The sequence below is a fragment of the Colletotrichum fioriniae genome (genome assembly GCF_027942845.1).
Source record: "Colletotrichum fioriniae strain IMI 355084 chromosome Unknown scaffold_6, whole genome shotgun sequence".
Lineage (NCBI taxonomy): Eukaryota > Fungi > Ascomycota > Sordariomycetes > Glomerellales > Glomerellaceae > Colletotrichum > Colletotrichum fioriniae.
Genome location: NW_027076842.1, coordinates 2,422,665 through 2,439,534, shown reverse-complemented (window position 1 = coordinate 2,439,534; position 16,870 = coordinate 2,422,665). Strand labels below are relative to the sequence as shown.

The window sequence follows — 16,870 nt, the reverse complement described above, 5'->3', positions numbered from 1 at the left end:
ACTCCCTTTCGCAGAATCACCAAATCATGCACGCTCAACGCTACAGACTTATGATAATGCATCGACCGGTAGGCGTCACAGACGCGGCCTCACCAAGCCACAAAGTGTGACGACTAATGCAACGCAGAGACCTTGCGGCCTCACGCCTTCTCGTTGTTCGACATCTTCTCCCTCATCCTTGCCGCCCTCCAAGTCTGTCCCCAGTACCAGTGTATCACCGCCAACGGACCAACAGCGACCGTGACAAGAGCCAAGCCCAAGAACGCGGCCCCAGGCCCCGTAGTAGCGACAAAGTTGTCAACCAGCGCAACGCCGATGGCACCCAAGCCGCACCTGACCAAGTTGTTTATCGCGGTGGCACTGGCTCCCTTTCCGGGACACAGGTCGGTGACGAGGGTCTGGTTGAGGGCAAAGACGGCGTTACTGGTCGCAGCGATGAAGAACTGGAGAACGAGTGGGACTGCGATCCAGCCTGATCGGGAAGTGATAGAGGGGAAGTTGAGGGAGAGGCCGTAGCCGCCGGTGGAGGCGACGAAAACGAGGACGATCCAGGGAAGACGACGGAGGCGGGCGCGCTCTATGGGGAACTCGGCGGGCATATTCTTTCCTGAGAGCTTTTCTGTTCCTGCTATGTTATGAGATGTCTTATACTCTTCTTCCATCTCGAGATAGTCTTTTGTCATTAGCTTGCCCACGATTGCGGACCCAACAATGGTTCCAAGTCCTGTCCTGCATGTAAGCGAGTCTCCTTTTTTGGAAGAAGTAAGAAAAGATGAAGGAGGGAAGGTTGCTTACCATTAGGTAGAAATGCGAGACCGGTTTGCAGGTCACTAAGTCCAAACAACTCCTTAAACAGGATGGTGGTGCTTGACGTGACCATAGTCCATATGGTATAGACCACGCCACCGAAAACCAAGTTGATCAGAATGTCCTTCTGAATCAACAGCCGTAATGGTTCCACAAATGTCATCAATGTCACCTTCTTCCGCGGAATGGGTTCATCCGGGTCTTCGAGGTACTCTGGCTCCTTGCCAAGGTACCATATGATCGGCTTGTAAATGCCCCCCAAACGAAGCGAGCCGTTCCCGGCAATGCTCCGCATGGTTTCAGGCAGCCAAAACACAATCACCAAGGTGACTATAGAAGAAAGGATCAGGAGAAAGACAAAGATGGACCGGAACCCGAGGAAGTTGGCGAGCAGGCCGCCGAGCACAGGCCCGACTGCTATGCTGAAGTTTCGGACTACGAGGTGTTAGCTCCGAGCTCACCAGGAGATAAAACCGAGCCACCGAGCAAAACACCGTAATGCTAGTGAAACAGCGATAGGGCCCATAGTGACTTACTCGCCTGGTAGAAACTAATAAAGGCTCCCCGTTCAGCCGGGGGAGAAATATCCTGGATCACGCCGTTTCCTGTTGCACAGGTCAGTAAAAGGAATTACGACGACTTTTTCTTGGCTAAATTTAGAGATCCAAGGGAGAAAAAAAAAAGGGTTGTATTTTCCCGTGTGTAACTTACCAATGCTCACGGTGGAGGCACTTCCGGCGGCTTGTAAGCCCCTGAAGATCAGAAGAACTGTGAAATTGGGAGAGAAGCTGAGTCCGATGTTGGCAATGATGTACACGGCGAACGAGGCGATGTAGATTGGCCTTCTGCCCAGAGCATCCGAGATCGAGCCCCAAATCAACGGGGAAATGCCCTGGATGATCAAGTAGGATGTGATGGTCAGAGAAACCATCTGCGAGCTGACATTGAGATCCTGTGAGATTTTGTGAATTAGAGAGTTTCCGAGGATTCCGGGAGAATGAACAGGACTTACCCGTGCGATCGTATCGAGAGCTGGGAAATAGATGTTGGAAGAAAGACCAGAGAACAGTCCGGCGGCTCCGATGATGACGATAACAACCCATTTCTGCTTTTTCGTGAAGACGTGGTAAGGCGGTTCGGGTTCCAGCTCCTGAACGGCTGTTCCCTCATCGCCACTGCTGTTATCGTCGAACGGGTTCTGAACTTCACGCGGAGCAGAATGCCCTTCTATTGAGTTTTGGTCCGCAAACGGGTCGCGGAACTCAGTGCCGTGGGGACCATTCTCGCTCTCCGTGATGGAAGGTAATGAGTTCGGCCGGCCGAAGAAGATGGACGAGTTGCTGCTGCGCGAGCTGGCAACGCTGAGGCTCCTGCTGAGAGATCTCGAGCGGCCTCGGACAGACGTCCTCGTTGGCGAAATGTACTCGTCGTGGTCTCGGTCTTGAGAGAGTTCAGTGTCGCTTGTGAGAAGATGCAAGCCACCCATAGCTGTGGCGGAGATCCGTTTAGCTATGCTGGGTCTGGCGGCTCGAGACTCCAAGGTCTCACTGCTAGGACGTTCCATGGCGGCGAGGAGTTTGGCGATGCTGCTTGAACGCCTTCGACTGAGATGTCAAAATGAAGGTCTTGCCGTTCTCTTTTTGGTCTGAAGAAAGATACGACGATTTCCAAGAGGAACCACTCTTGATGATATTTGACAGATACTCTCTCTCTCCACGGGAGACCCGATTATCCACAAACCGAGCACAGTTCACTCTCAGAGTAACACTATCTGAGGCCAAGACATTTGCGGAGTTCATTTTCAGACTAACACCGGCTCTTGCAGCAGAATTCCTCAACTTCAGGAAGATGGGGCCATGGCCGCCCTGGGGTTCAACGGCAACCAGTTGCCGACGTCACGTCAAGACACATCATCCCACACAGCCCGCAGATACTGCCAAAAATAAGTTTAGTGAACTGGCGCAAGGTTTATTGAGCCTCGAGAGTTCTTGATCGACCAAGGGTGATTTGCGGCTAGGCCACGTCCCGGGGCGAAGGGGCCGCAAAAGATTAGAGCTGACTCTGGACCCAATGCCCTCTGAACCAATTGGGTTATACGCAAACCCGCGCTCGCTACGGGATGTTACTGGTCCGTTGTCCAGTAAGCGTGAAACTTGTTCCAGGATGTTGCGCCGAGCCTAAAACGCCTGCCGGGCTGATAGGTTTTGCGGCGGCAGGTTGTGAAGTATACACGTCCGCACCCGCGCAGGGAAGTCTCAGACGAAGATGGAAAGAGGTAGAGAAAATGGAGAGAAAGCAAAGACAATCAATGCCAAGAATAGACAATCCCTGCGACAGCTTGTGCACGATATGTCAATGACAACAACAAGAGGCCGATATCTACGACAGGCGACCCCCTCCGGATCCCACTCTCCCACATATGCCTCCAAGATCTGCCACAGTCCCCTCATGACGCTCAAGCCCTCCCTTGATCGGTCCACCACGTGCATTCAGCTAAGCAACTGATAGACCGGCTACTTTACCGTTGCCAAGTCCTTTCAAGAGAAGTCCAGTCGTCTCGTCTCAGAAACATGGCACGTCAGCCTCAGAATCTTGGATAGGTATCCCACGGGGTCCACCGAACCCATCGCTCTGGTAGTGACAGTTCATCCGTGTAAGTCAAACGCCCTTCCCGCTCTGGTCTAAAATGACTGAACACCCAAAAACTAACATTCTCTTCACAGCCAACAACCACACAGACTTACAGCTAAGCTGAACAAAATGGTTGGTCTTTCGATGAACCGTAGGAGAGGTCCTCCTCCCAAGCTTCGGCTCGACATTCCTCAAGACCAAGATCAAGAACAGCATCAAGAACGAGCCGTCAAGTCGCCAGGACCTCTGACGCCGAACAGACCCCTCATAGGCTCTGATATTCCTATACTCCCAGCCCCTCAACGAACCACCATAACATCTAGTCATGCTTCCTTTCCATCAAATGGCCCAGCAGATACGCTTCCTCAGATCCCAACGACCACTCAGCCTGCGGTCTTACCCTCATCAAGCGCACCACCAAGGGTTATTACTCCTCCATCAACGCCAATCTCCAGCGCACCTCCAAAGTCACCAACTCTTCGCCCAAGCGTGTCGATATCAAAAACTACAGTGTTCATCACAACAACGAGACCTCAATCCTCAGTCCTTCCAAGCCCTACAAACACGGTATTTGTCACCGCTGCGCCCCAGACGATCACAGTGACTGCACCATCGGTCCCTCTCCCGTCAAATGACCTCAACGGCGATAGTGGAAGTAAGCCCCAGCCTCAACCTCAACCTCAACCATCAGCCATCGGTTCAACGCAAGGCGTTTCTTTCACCAGTGGATCTGGTGTTGCCGTCCTTGGGGTGCTCGGGGGCATAGGTAAGAGAGACAACTTCGTGGAACCTTATGATCATGCCATGAGCTAACCTGTTTCGAAACAGCGGCGGCATCCGTTCTAGCAATGGCCGTATTGATACTCTGGCGCAAGCGGAAGAATCGCAACAGCATGGGCTCGGGAGGGGTATGAAGACTTTTCGTCCCTGGTTGCTATCTTTCCTGCTAACCTAACCTCGTGATAGATATTGACCGGAAAGTCACAATAGAGAAAATGAATCGTGCTGGGCGGGAGAAAAGTGGCGCGTAGGATGAAGTGTTAACACATGGCCTAACTAGCCTCTATTTTCTTTTCTTGGGTCACTTTGGGAAATTCGGGATCATAGACAAGGCGGCCTCTAGCGAACTACAGCTTTGCCTCCCCAAAGACTATCGTTCAGGAACGAGGGGTTAGATTTTAGCAGTAAATTTCTAGTGTTACAGGGTAATCAAAATCTGAAAAGTTCATTGATAATCACGGTACATCGTCTATTCTCAAACCTCTCTCAGCCGGTAACTGAGTGATTGTCCCCACCACAACTGCTGAACCCTTGTCAAGCTTCGGCCACCTTGAGCTTCCCACAAACTCGAACAGAAAACATGACGAGAATGTGAACAAGGGTCGGTGGGTAAATCTTTACGCAATGCTCACAGTTGAGCGGTTCTGAGCGGATCACTACATGCAGCAGTGCCCAATTTCTTTGTCAACAATACAACATCGTGGCCCATCGGGAGTGCAATAACTTCTTACGTAGTAGTATCCTCAGCAAGGCATCAACGTCTCTTCTGGGCTGCAGGCTTTGAACAGGGAATGCCAACTACGATTGCTAAAGGCGCCGCCACGATTACACGTGTCAGCGGTTTGGTGCTGAGTATATTGTATCCGTTATCCGCGCATAGATCCTTGCCGTCAAGGGATGCGGCAGCATTGCAGCAACAGTTGCATCTACATTGGTTGTGGAGACTGAGCGAAGCTTGTCTCCTGAGCTTTCGTATTCTAGAGTGCTCGAAGAGTCAGAGGCACGTGGGGGCACAATTCGAACATGTTCACTTTGGTTTTGTCACTTTTGTGGTACCCCTATTCTAGCCGATCTGCAGTTCCGCTTTATTAGACTTAGAGACACCCTATCAGTGAAACGATTAAACAAAACCTTGTTTCATCTACCCGTATTATTGATCCACATTTTCAACGTCGCATCTTGCGGCTGTGTTGTGTGAACAATCTCTGACACTTACACTAAAAGTCCAGTCTGAGTTGTCAGCAGAATGGCGGACCTATCGGGTTCAACTTCAATAAACTCGTTGCACTAGACTCTTGTGGGGCTCAATGCCACATAGCATTGATAGTCGCCGTTACCTTCTAATCAGGAGCTCTGCATAGCAGAACCAGGATGATGTTTTGCTTCTCGGAGTTCGGAAAGTATAGCCGTGAGCCTCGGTCACCGATCGAGGAAGAAAGAGCCCCCTTGCGTCAGATCCCCGGTAAAGATGCCGATTGTAATGGGACAGTGAGTGGGGGTATATCGTAACTATGATGCAGAGTGTGATAGTTCATCAACACACCGCGCCTATGAGAGTGTTTTGGAAGAGGGGTTCGGTGACAGGCCCACTCAAGTTATGCTGTCTTAGCCGGACTACGTCAACCTGGGTTGGCTTCGGGAACTGTTCCCGGGAAGCATGCAATCCAGGAAGGTGTGATTTGAGATATGGCTAGGAGCCTGCCGTAATAAGTAAGACCACGAATGCAACTCATGCAAGGTGCGGTCACCACCTGCAACAGACCAGTTACAACTTTCAGTCAAACTTTTCAAGCCACATAGATTCGAACATTGACACTATCTTCTATTTTCTCTGCAAACCTCGACAGGCTTCTCTGACGACGGAGAGATTGTACTGCTGAACTCGCCAGTTGTAGAATCTCTCAACATGTTTGGTGTTTCCACGTGCCGTATATTGTAATTGTTCTTCCCTCCACGATTCTCGGACTGGATCTTGCAAGCTAAAAGATCGAAACTGCAACATCTAGGTAAGCCGATGAAGTGGATTCAAGTTGTCAAAAGATCGATGCTCACTATAGAATGACAGGGAAGATACATTCCAAGGTATATACAAATCGGTCGATTTGCCTGGGCGTCGTGGTAGGCGTATTCAATAGAGACGGGTGGAAAGTGTAGGTGATGGACCTAGACACCCCGATCAACGCCAGAGAAGACACCCGTATCTCTGTGCTGCGCATCAAGTGACCCCACAAGCTGATGTTCAGCGCAGCCCGCAACGACCTCTTCTTCGTCGACGCGAATTTCCGGAGCAAGTAGAAGGCGCTCAGACATTCCAGAAGCGCCAGGAGCACGAAGTATCCAACGTGAGTAAAGTCGACAACCTTCGAGGCGGTGTTGTTGGTTTCGTCGTAGATACCCAGGACTCGAGCTATCAAGATCGTGCCGCGAAGAGCGGTGATACCGACAATCAGAATCCAGAAGGCCGTCAGGTAGATTGTCCGACTACGACCCGCCAACATGTGAGTCAACATCGCGTACGAATAGAATGATATGCCGGCTTCTTGGACCTGAATTAGACGTTAATCTTGAACTTCGCGGTCAGGGATCCAGCGGATGAGCGGATGTCGTACTAGCCAAAAAGTATCGGCAAACCCAGACGCGAGCGCCCTATCCAATGGTGAACTATCCGTGTAGAATATTTGAAAGCATAGTCCATTCGCGATGGCACAGGCCATGCTAGTGATGATTGGGACCAGCGCGATGCTTGAGAATTTCGTGATGCTGATGACGATGAGGCCCAGGAACACGTTTGAGATGCCGATAGTGCTCAAAATAGCCCAGCATTGCTCAAAGTAAAGCTCAACCGCCATCTTGACTCATCGCATTTGCTGAATGCTGCTATGAATGATGTTACAGCCAGGTGCAAAGGCTGTGAAGTCGTTGGGAACCCGTTCCTACCTAGTGTATGAAGCGTGAAAAGAAGATCAGATCGGGCCGGAGAGTGTGAACCCAGACCCTTTTGTTGGCTTGACTATATCTCCCGATTAGGGGCACGAGTGACATACAAGTAGGCATTTATTCGGCGTGCACTTCGCATTCAAGGTCGCACAATCGGATCATATCAACGTTAGCTTGAAAGACAACGGCACATTTCGCTAGACTGACAGGGCAAGACAGGGTTTCTTCCGCGGTGATGGAGGATTTTAGTCCCCAGCCCATCATACCAGCTGCTGGCAGCATTGCCCAATCGCTGGCTGGCCCTTCCGTATTGTCTTGCGTGAAGTTGCACAAATCCATTCCGGGGTTCTGGGGGCCGACGTAGGCTAAGATGCGGAGTGAGGCAGGTCAAGTCTTCAAGTGTCTGTATGGGAAAGACGCCACAGAGCGATCGCAGCATTATTTCCCGATCGCCAGTCTGGAGTGGCTTGCTCCCTTACAGATGCGGCACTGCTAGTTCCCCCAGCCCTACTAGTAGGAACCCATACAAAGCGAATAGATAAAAGCCACCCGCTGACGCCGGTACCGTAATCAAAGAATTGCTGCCAAGGCGGTTCGTTTTGGGAAATTTGGGTTGAGGAGATCTACAGACTACAACACAACATCAAGCAGTTACAGAGGCCACTCAACTCTTCATAAACAGACTTGGCAATGCGAGAAGGAGTCATGGGAGTCAAGGGTCTCGCTCTTCAGCGGAACCCGAGCGCCCCGGTCCTTTTTAGCACCCTGGTCTCTTGCCAGGGGAAGCTTGTGCCATCCACTCAGCCCCTGAAGTTAAAATCAAAGCCGTTACATCTACCAGGCGACCAGAGCCTCGGAATCAATGATTCCATCCTGTCGGTGATTGCGCTAAGTGGTGGTCTAGACCTGTACATTTAGCCTTCGTTTTCAGGTCTATTTGGCCTGAGAGACTAGATTTTCCTGTAACACAAGCTGCAAGCGGGTGTCAATGAATTGAGTATCAGTCTTGCAGTCACTTCACTTCACCTTAGGTCAGCCGCCACGACAAGGAGGTTTCCGGATCTGCCGGCCTAGGGCTCAACTCAAGAGAGGTCGCTTTCAGGAATGTGACTCAATTTGAGCATCTCATTTTCCTTGGAATATCTTCAATACTATTCTCAAAATTAGAGAGAGCCAACAAGCCACCAGTGACAACTCACAACTCACAAGCTACAGCTGCTCAGACATTGCAACTTCCTCTTTCTTTGCGCGAAGACTCAAATTTGCCAGTAAATGTGAATTGAGAGTGTAAGTTTACAGGTTTCAAGGGAGCTATGGCTATACGATATTGTTGGTGGCTACATGAACACCATCGATAGTCAAGGGCAAGTAAGGGGCAAGGAGCGACACGCGCACCAAGGCGAGGGGAGCCAGTCAGCCATAAGAGCAGAATCGGAGATTTGCTGAGATTTGAATAGAAGAAAGACGCAATTGAAAGGCGATTGAGCTTTCTATGTTTTTCCTACAACAATAATCGTCCAAGAAAGAATAGGGTTGGTGAATTGGATCTAGAGTATCTCTCACCGACTGCGTAATAGCCACAGGATAAAGACATTTGTACACATTTATGATCTAGGCCAATCAAACGCTCAGTTCGACCTGAATTCGCTACGTTCTCGGATTTTTTGTGAGAAAATAAACATAAAGGGAAGTTGGAAAAGATAAAGAGATCTTTCAGTAAGCTGTCGCCATTGCGCAATTGGTGGGACAGAAGTATGGGTATGCGTTATTGTGGTAATGAAGTTTCTTTGAATTGTGTATCGCTGTTTCGAAGTCATTTGCGGTGTCTGGGCTGTTTTGAGGCTGGATAGATGATGAGCAGGCTCCTGGCACCAACATGGTGTCCTCATGCTAGAAGGATAACCTGGCTTCTGATTGCCCTAGGTAGGTTGAAAGTACGAATGGGGTTTTAATTCCTCGACTCGCAGACCCGAGACGGAAACAAGGTTCGTCGATATCAAATTCTTAGGGGTAGGATGATGATTTAGTCAAAGATTTTTGTAACAAAAATATCGTTTGGTGTAGCCGGATCGAAAGAAGATATCTTCACGTCGCAAAATGGCATATCGTGGTCCACCCCCACTCTTGTCAGCAGAGTCCCACTTACGACCTAGATAAGCTCCTCCACTTACACCTCAGATACAGGTATAAGTAGTATAAGCATCATTAAACAGGCCTAAGGAAAGGAATCCGGAAAAGTGTATCGACTGCCGAGAACATTCTGTAAATACCTCACGCTTTACTTGCAATTAGTAGGTGGACGAAGATGCTCTGCTACCACTCCAAACCGTTGCTAACTCCCCACAAGTGTCTTCTCCTGAAGTCAAAGCCATCACGTCAGTTCTCCACGCGTACGGGGCTGCTCTCAAGAGCCGCAACGTCGAGGATATCGTCGATCTTTATACGTCCGGTGGTGTCATCATGCCGCCTCACTTCACAGCCGCCGTGGGCACAGACTCACTTCGTGAATCATACACGCGCATCTTCTCGACGGTTCAACTCGTCATCACATTTTCAATAGACGAGATTGTCATCATGTCTCCCGAATGGGCTTTTGCGAGGACAACCGCCGAGGGAACTAAGACGATGCTGGCGACCCAGGCTTCTGAGGAGCACGCGAACCAGGAGCTTTTCATCATGAAGAAGGAAAGTGAGGGGTGGAAGATTGCGAGATATGCTTTTTCGACGATGAAGCCTCTTTTTCAGGATGGCGTACGGAGAAGTTGAGGGTGACTATGCATTCTTGCAATAGGCAACCGAAAAGGTTTGTAGTCCGAGGTCCGGTACCGGGAAACAGAGCTACGAAGAGCAAGATGGCTTCATGGATTAAATACTGTAGACATTTCCTTGACTCAGTCATTTCACTAGTATAAGCTTACACCAGCTGTAATACACCAGCAGAGTTTAGTGAAGTTGTCTTTCCAACCCTGCCCTGAAGACGAGGAGACATGTATGTCGGCATACCCCAGGTCCGCCTGGATCGATGAACTCTCTGGTCCGATCGCCCATGTGATGTATCTTGACAGTCTTGGCTTTGAAGACTCTCTGGACTTGAGGTGCCGGTCGTTAGAAGATCGTCTCTAGCCACTTCTTTCGTTAATACCCAAGCAGGATGGCGATGGTAGGTTCATTCTGTAAGTTCGACATACGAAATTCGACGTCGTAGATTCTGGTTTGAAAAGGAGTCATTCTATTAGTTGCCCTGGTGTATTATCAGGGCAGAAAAGGGCAATCAGAATGCGGTGAGGGCCGTTTGCCACGGCCCCTCCATTCACCTACTTTCTTCCACTTCAGAGGAGCCCTGGAGCCCCGCCCATTTCTTCCTCCAAAGTCGCTAATTGTGCAACTGACTTGAGGGGTGGCCGGCTCTTATTCATTTTATCCTTTAAAAGGCCCGCGAAATCAATTATTAAACCAATTATAAAGAAGATAAGAGTTAAGACAGGATCGAGTCCCGTATCCATTCCTTCTTTCATCTTCTTAAGCATATTATCCGCTGAATAAACGGAGACCAAAGAAGGAAAGAAATAGTAGTAATAACAAGAAGGGCTAATAACGAAAATAAGAAAGGTAAGATTGACGATGATGAAAAAAGTGGCAATAGAGATTTGGAATTCTCAAGCTGTATTTTATTTCCACGCCGTCACCTACTTGCCTATATCCCTCTTTACGTGAGTGCTAAGCTTCTATGAGAGTCATGTTAATCCAGTGCCCGCCGGCGCTGCACTCGACGTGATCAACTCAATTTTGCATCTCAAGTTGAACTGATTGAGAGAGACGTTTCGATAGTTGTTCTTTTGAGTTGCCTGGTCGGTTGGTTGGTTGGGTTGAGTTGCTCAGGGTGAAGCGCTCATATCCACAGTCATTCTGTGTCAGGAGCACATTACCAGAACTTACCACGACTCCCTCTCTATCAAAATCGAAATTCGAGTTCCTTAGGAATGAGATACCGGATTGCATGACAGCCCTTGAGCCCTCTGGCAAAGCAACAACAAGCTAGGTTTGACTGAAGTTCAAGTAGGTTTCGGCTCTAATCTCACCTTCCGATACTAGCTTCATCCGAGCTGCGAGCCATCGGCTCCGAATGATCTGGTTTGCCTCCAGGCTCCAGCTCTACAGTTGGCGTTGACACATGCAAGCCCTCAACGATGAAGAACTTGCCTCATTGACTCACATGCATGTTGAAGAATTATTAATCCAACGGCGCCGACATCGCTCACATTCGCAGGGGTCCATCGTACCGAGTACCGTCGTAAATCTGGAAACCTATCGTGAATTTCAATTGAGAACCCTTAGCGATTCTCACTGTCAGCCTGGGGAGCTAGTCACATGCTGTGGAGCTAGAGAATTCGAGAACCGCTCTTTTATTTCAAATCAAGTCGATGAGATCAACCATTGACGAAAACCGGGGCCGACACGTGTGAGATGGGGCCCGGTCACCGGCGGTGGGAATGGAGATACTGGAGACAGAACGGGTCTGGCAGCTGGGCCGGGGGTGGAAATTTGGGAAGAGAGTGAGTGGATGGGCGACGAGAAACTGGGTCGGTGATGTTTCGCTCGAATCCCGGAATTGCCAAGAGTGTGGGGAAAGGGTTGAAGCTCGGGCGCAGCATTGGCTGACGATGGCCTCAATGGCAATGAGAGTTTTGGGTCGCAGGTCACCCGAGTCCAATGCAGCGAATGCTTGGTAGGATAGACATTTTTTGATCGGCGAACGTAGACTTGACCCCGGACCATGGAAAGTGTCGTGAGCAAAGATATCTTCTTCATACTGCGGTACGGAGTACTGATATCGGAAAACGGCGACCAATGGACGGTTGTGGGTGTGTTACTGGGATATCGTTACCCTGGACACAAAGCCTTGGCCTTGTGCTCTGTGTGTCTGTACACCATCAAGTGATTATAAAGAAGGTCCGAAAACCGGCGATTTTAGCCATGATCGTCACTCAAACAACCCGACGCGGTTTCCTTTGAGGTGTTGTCCGGCGGCTTGGTCTACTTCCTCTTCCACTTAGCGTTGATATTCACAGTGCGTGTGCGTGCCCAGCCGATGTTCTCGACTTTTTCCGCGACTTTTCGGGGTGGGAGGCAGCAGCACAAAGTGGGGTGGGGTGACGTCGTGGACTTTATAAGAAGCTACTCCCCTGGCCGTTTTGTCTGCAGTTGGGTAAATATAGCTGTGGTAGGTAGGTACCGAGGTCCATGTCTTTCTTATGTAAGGTAAGGTAAAATGAGGTGATTCAGTAAGGTAGGCGCGTACATGCACGTACCGCGTAGCATCAGTGGACGGGAACGGGAAGGAAGGAGCTTCGAAAGAGCAGCAAAAACAGCTGAGGAAAAGGCGATTTGTGGGGTTGTCTGGGCCAACCAGGAGACGTCCAATTCAATTCTCCTCACGGAAGGCGTCAAGGACAACTGCAGTCTGCGGGAAAGAACAGACAACAGACGCGATGGAAGTTCCTTCCAGGACCACAGAGCCCCGCTTGGTCGCATAAATGGGGGATAAATGGAGCAAAACGGGGTAAAGCGATGGAGCACAGCCGGGTCGGAGCGAACGGAACACAACAGCGAACGTTCAATTCCGCTGGGTTCCGATGTCACTGTCTAACGCACCTTACCTCAATGCGCCATGTAGTTGTGCTAAGGAAGTGTGCGGAGGGGGTACACCGTGCCACACACTTCACATGGCGGCATGGCTACCCGCTGCTTATCACCTCTGTTTCAATTGGACGCAAGGGTCCTCACCTCACACTCCCGCACTCCATACTGCGTAGTGCGTACACCTTGACCTGCAGCTACAGACAGTCCAAACTCTGCCACATCCCATCTCTGCTCTCTTACATGCTCTTTTGCAGTACTGAACACCTACTGCCTCTTCCCCGGTTCAGAGAGCAAGCGGCAGCTCTCGAATGGGTCGATGGGTCCTCCCCGCACGGCATTTTGAATCGGCCCAAGCTACTGTTCCATGCTGGTCACGCAAGCTCACGGTATTGTTGCATCTTTTACAGACTGTGAAGCTAACGCACCAATGTGGCAATCTCTCCGACCTTTGCTAGGGGCCGCCGACAAACATTTGAATGTCCGCGTCATAGCTACATGAGCCTGTTCTACCCGTTCCCTAACACCGCGATAACTTCCCTCGGCCCCTCACCATGTCCAACTGGCCCGCGCCCCCTTGAGCACATCTCGAATCTCCGAGCCGGTATCGCGGTGCAAAGCCTAGAATTCTTCATGACCAAACTGGCGGGGGTAATGAGACAACAAGACAACGACTAGTCGTTCGTCGGGCGTTCTCGAACAATCAAAGGCCAAAAGACCCTTGAGGAAACATGGCCGTCGCCTCCCATCATTTGTCATTCCGCCCCCGAGCTACCCTGAACGCCTTCCGCCCAAATCTCGAGAACCCCCACCCACACCAACATGACTACGGCATAGTTCCTGCTGTCACACGTTAGTGCAGCATTAATAGGAAAGAGATGGGAGTGCACAGTGGTTCTTACTATGTACTCGGCCCTTGACCACCCACCCCTCAACCGCCAACAAGATTCGGCCCATTGGTCATGCAATGAGTGAGGGGGAGGGGGGGCCATGGCATAAAACGCGGGGTCGCCTCCTTCCACTTGCCGAGGACTCCTGGGAGCGAGCTCTTTCCTTCTTGCCTTTTCTCCTTCTACACAATCCAACGATTGACGGTTCAAAAGAAACATCAATCTCCTACCTACCAGGCAAAACATCGAAGCACATACTAAAGAAACAATCCGTATAATCAGACACCATGGCCGAGGAAAAGTGTCCCTTCATTCGGACCATGAACACCGGAGGTGGCGGCACAAAGAACCGCGACTGGTGGCCCGATTCCCTTAAGCTCAACATCCTCCGCCAGCACACTCCCGTCACCAACCCGTTAGGTGGTGACTTTGACTACGTGTCTGCCTTCAAGACCCTCGACTACGATGGCGTCAAGAAGGACCTCACGGCTCTGATGACCGACTCTCAAGATTGGTGGCCTGCCGATTTTGGCCATTACGGAGGTCTCTTCATTCGTATGGCATGGCACAGCGCCGGTACCTACCGTGTTCATGACGGCCGTGGCGGCGGTGGTGAGGTAAGTTGATCCGGGAAACTAAACGGATCATCATTGGTAGACGAGGTGCTAATTATTGCGCCTTACAGGGTCAGCAACGTTTTGCCCCTCTCAATAGTTGGCCTGACAATGTCAGTCTCGACAAGGCCCGTCGCTTGTTATGGCCCATTAAGCAAAAGTACGGCAACAAGATCTCCTGGGCCGATCTTATGATCTTGGCTGGCAACGTTGCCCTCGAGTCAATGGGCTTCCAGACTGCTGGTTTCTCTGGCGGACGTCCCGACACCTGGGAGGCTGATGAGTCCGTTTACTGGGGCGGCGAGACCACATGGCTTGGCAACGACGTCCGCTACTCCCACGGTCACGAAGGGAAGGCCGAGCCGGGCGTCCTCGACGGCTCTCAGGACACCAAGAGCAAGTCAGACATTCACACCCGCGACCTGGAGTCACCACTTGGTGCCGCCCATATGGGTCTCATTTATGTGAACCCTGAGGGTCCCGACGGCAACCCCGACCCAGTCGCCGCTGCTAGAGACATTCGCGTCACTTTCGGACGCATGGCTATGAATGACGAGGAGACGGTGGCTCTCATCGCTGGTGGTCACACTTTCGGCAAGACCCACGGTGCTGCTCCCGACAGCAACGTTGGTGCCGAGCCCGAGGCCTCTGGTCTCGAGGCTCAGGGCTTTGGCTGGGCCAACAAGCACGGTACCGGCAAGGGCGCGGATACCATCACCAGTGGTCTGGAGGTTACTTGGACTGCTACTCCCACCAAGTGGAGCAACAAGTACTTCGAGTACCTATTCAAATTTGACTGGGAGCTCACCAAGAGTCCCGCTGGTGCTAACCAGTGGGTGGCAAAGAACGCCGAGCCCATCATCCCCCATGCCTTCGACTCCAGCAAGAAGCAGCTTCCCACCATGTTGACGACCGACTTGTCGCTGCGCTTCGACCCCGAATATGAGAAGATCTCGAGACGCTTCCTCGAAAACCCGGATCAGTTCGCCGATGCATTCGCCAAGGCCTGGTTCAAGCTCACCCACCGTGACATGGGCCCGCGCTCCCGCTATGTTGGACCCGAGGTTCCCTCTGAGGATTTCATCTGGCAGGACCCCATCCCTGCTCCCAGCTCGCCCCTCGTCAGCGAGCAGGACGTTGCTGCCCTCAAGAAGGAGGTTCTCGCCACTGGCATTGATGCCTCCAAGCTCATCTCCACTGCTTGGGCTTCAGCCTCTACCTTCCGTGGAAGCGACAAGCGTGGTGGTGCCAACGGCGCCCGTATTCGCTTGGCGCCCCAGAAGGACTGGGAGGTCAACAACCCCAAGCAGCTCGCCGAGGTTCTCAAGGCCCTCGAGGGTGTGCAGCAGAAGTTCAACGGTTCGGGCAAGAAGATCTCTTTGGCTGATCTCATTGTCCTCGCCGGTGCTGCTGGTGTCGAGCAGGCAGCCAAGAATGCGGGCGTCGACATTAACGTGCCCTTCACCCCTGGTCGTGGCGATGCTACCCAGGAGCAGACCGACGTTGAGTCTGTTGACCACCTTCAGCCCTACGCCGATGGATTCCGCAACTACGGCAAGTCCAGCAACCGTGCGAAGACCGAGCACTACCTTGTCGACAAGGCACACCTACTAACGCTCACCGCTCCTGAGCTCACCGTTCTCGTTGGTGGCCTGCGTGTGCTGAACACCAACTTTGATGGCTCGTCAACTGGTGTATTCACCAACCGCCCCGGCGCCTTGACCAATGACTTCTTCGTCAACTTGCTCGACATGGGCAACGAGTGGAAGGCCACCAACAATCAAGATGTCTACGAGGGCTTCGATCGCAAGTCAGGCTCCAAGAAGTACACTGCCAGCCGTGTCGACCTTGTCTTTGGCTCTCACGCTGAGCTCCGCGCTGTTGCGGAGATCTACGCCCAGGCTGATGCCGGCCAGAAGTTCGTCAAGGACTTCGTGACCGTTTGGGACAAGGTCATGAACCTGGACCGCTTTGATCTTAAGAAGCAGTCCGGTAGTGTGCCGAGCCGCCTTTAGATGGTTAGAATGAAATCGCTCAAAAAGCAATGTCGATTACGAGGAAATGAGACCGTCTCTAGCCTTCGTGCTTTGAGATAGCCTAGTGTAGTCTAGTACCTGCAGATAGGAACATGTATTTACGTTTGACGATCACCAACGTTTCTGTCTATGTCCACAGTGACCACCTGACTACGTTTCGTATCACGTCCAAGATTGTATGTACTCATCGCCAAAGTAATCAATTACTAGTAAATAAACTATCTACGGTGCTGTTGTCGGATCACACGAGGAGGTCCAAGCAGGGTGCGTATCCATTGCTTCTCAGTCTGACGTGGCACGGATCTTCTATTTGGAAGCTTAAAGAGGCGTTCCTTGCACCTTCCTGGCTCTTTTCAAGTTCTCGAATTGCGCCTTCACCTTAGCTGACCATATAAGGCATCTCTCCACCTATCCAGGTACCGGTAAATTAAGCTATAAATATGGACAGGGCCTGTTTACTTTGGATCTCCTCTCTGGTTCTTGGGATATTCCCTTTCGGAACAATGAAAACAATCTGCAAGAACAAGCTTGATGGTAG

At 51.2% G+C, this 16,870-nt stretch overlaps 4 protein-coding genes across 4 annotated transcripts; 3 read left to right on the top strand and 1 right to left on the bottom strand.

Moving 5' to 3' along the window:
- Positions 1 to 140: 140 nt before the first annotated feature.
- Positions 141 to 2,293, bottom strand: N0V96_006063 (uncharacterized protein; the record flags this gene model as incomplete). The annotated part of the gene is made up of 5 exons (XM_053193938.2): positions 141 to 673; positions 796 to 1,242; positions 1,344 to 1,412; positions 1,519 to 1,759; positions 1,820 to 2,293. The coding sequence occupies 5 exons, from the start codon at positions 2,291 to 2,293 to the stop codon at positions 141 to 143; spliced, it is 1,764 nt and encodes a 587-aa protein (XP_053048514.2).
- Positions 2,294 to 3,377: 1,084 nt separating this feature from the next.
- Positions 3,378 to 4,073, top strand: N0V96_006062 (uncharacterized protein; the record flags this gene model as incomplete). Its single annotated transcript, XM_065757567.1, has 3 exons — positions 3,378 to 3,384; positions 3,594 to 3,671; positions 3,808 to 4,073. The coding sequence occupies 3 exons, from the start codon at positions 3,378 to 3,380 to the stop codon at positions 4,071 to 4,073; spliced, it is 351 nt and encodes a 116-aa protein (XP_065613910.1).
- A 5,179-nt stretch (positions 4,074 to 9,252) lies between these two features.
- N0V96_006061 (uncharacterized protein) lies at positions 9,253 to 9,921 on the top strand (the record flags this gene model as incomplete). The annotated part of the gene is made up of 2 exons (XM_065757566.1): positions 9,253 to 9,262; positions 9,503 to 9,921. 2 exons carry the CDS (start codon positions 9,253 to 9,255, stop codon positions 9,919 to 9,921), a joined length of 429 nt encoding a protein of 142 aa, XP_065613909.1.
- A 4,048-nt stretch (positions 9,922 to 13,969) lies between these two features.
- Positions 13,970 to 16,311, top strand: N0V96_006060 (uncharacterized protein; the record flags this gene model as incomplete). Its single annotated transcript, XM_053193935.1, has 2 exons — positions 13,970 to 14,299; positions 14,368 to 16,311. 2 exons carry the CDS (start codon positions 13,970 to 13,972, stop codon positions 16,309 to 16,311), a joined length of 2,274 nt encoding a protein of 757 aa, XP_053048511.1.
- Between the last annotated feature and the right edge of the window lie 559 nt (positions 16,312 to 16,870).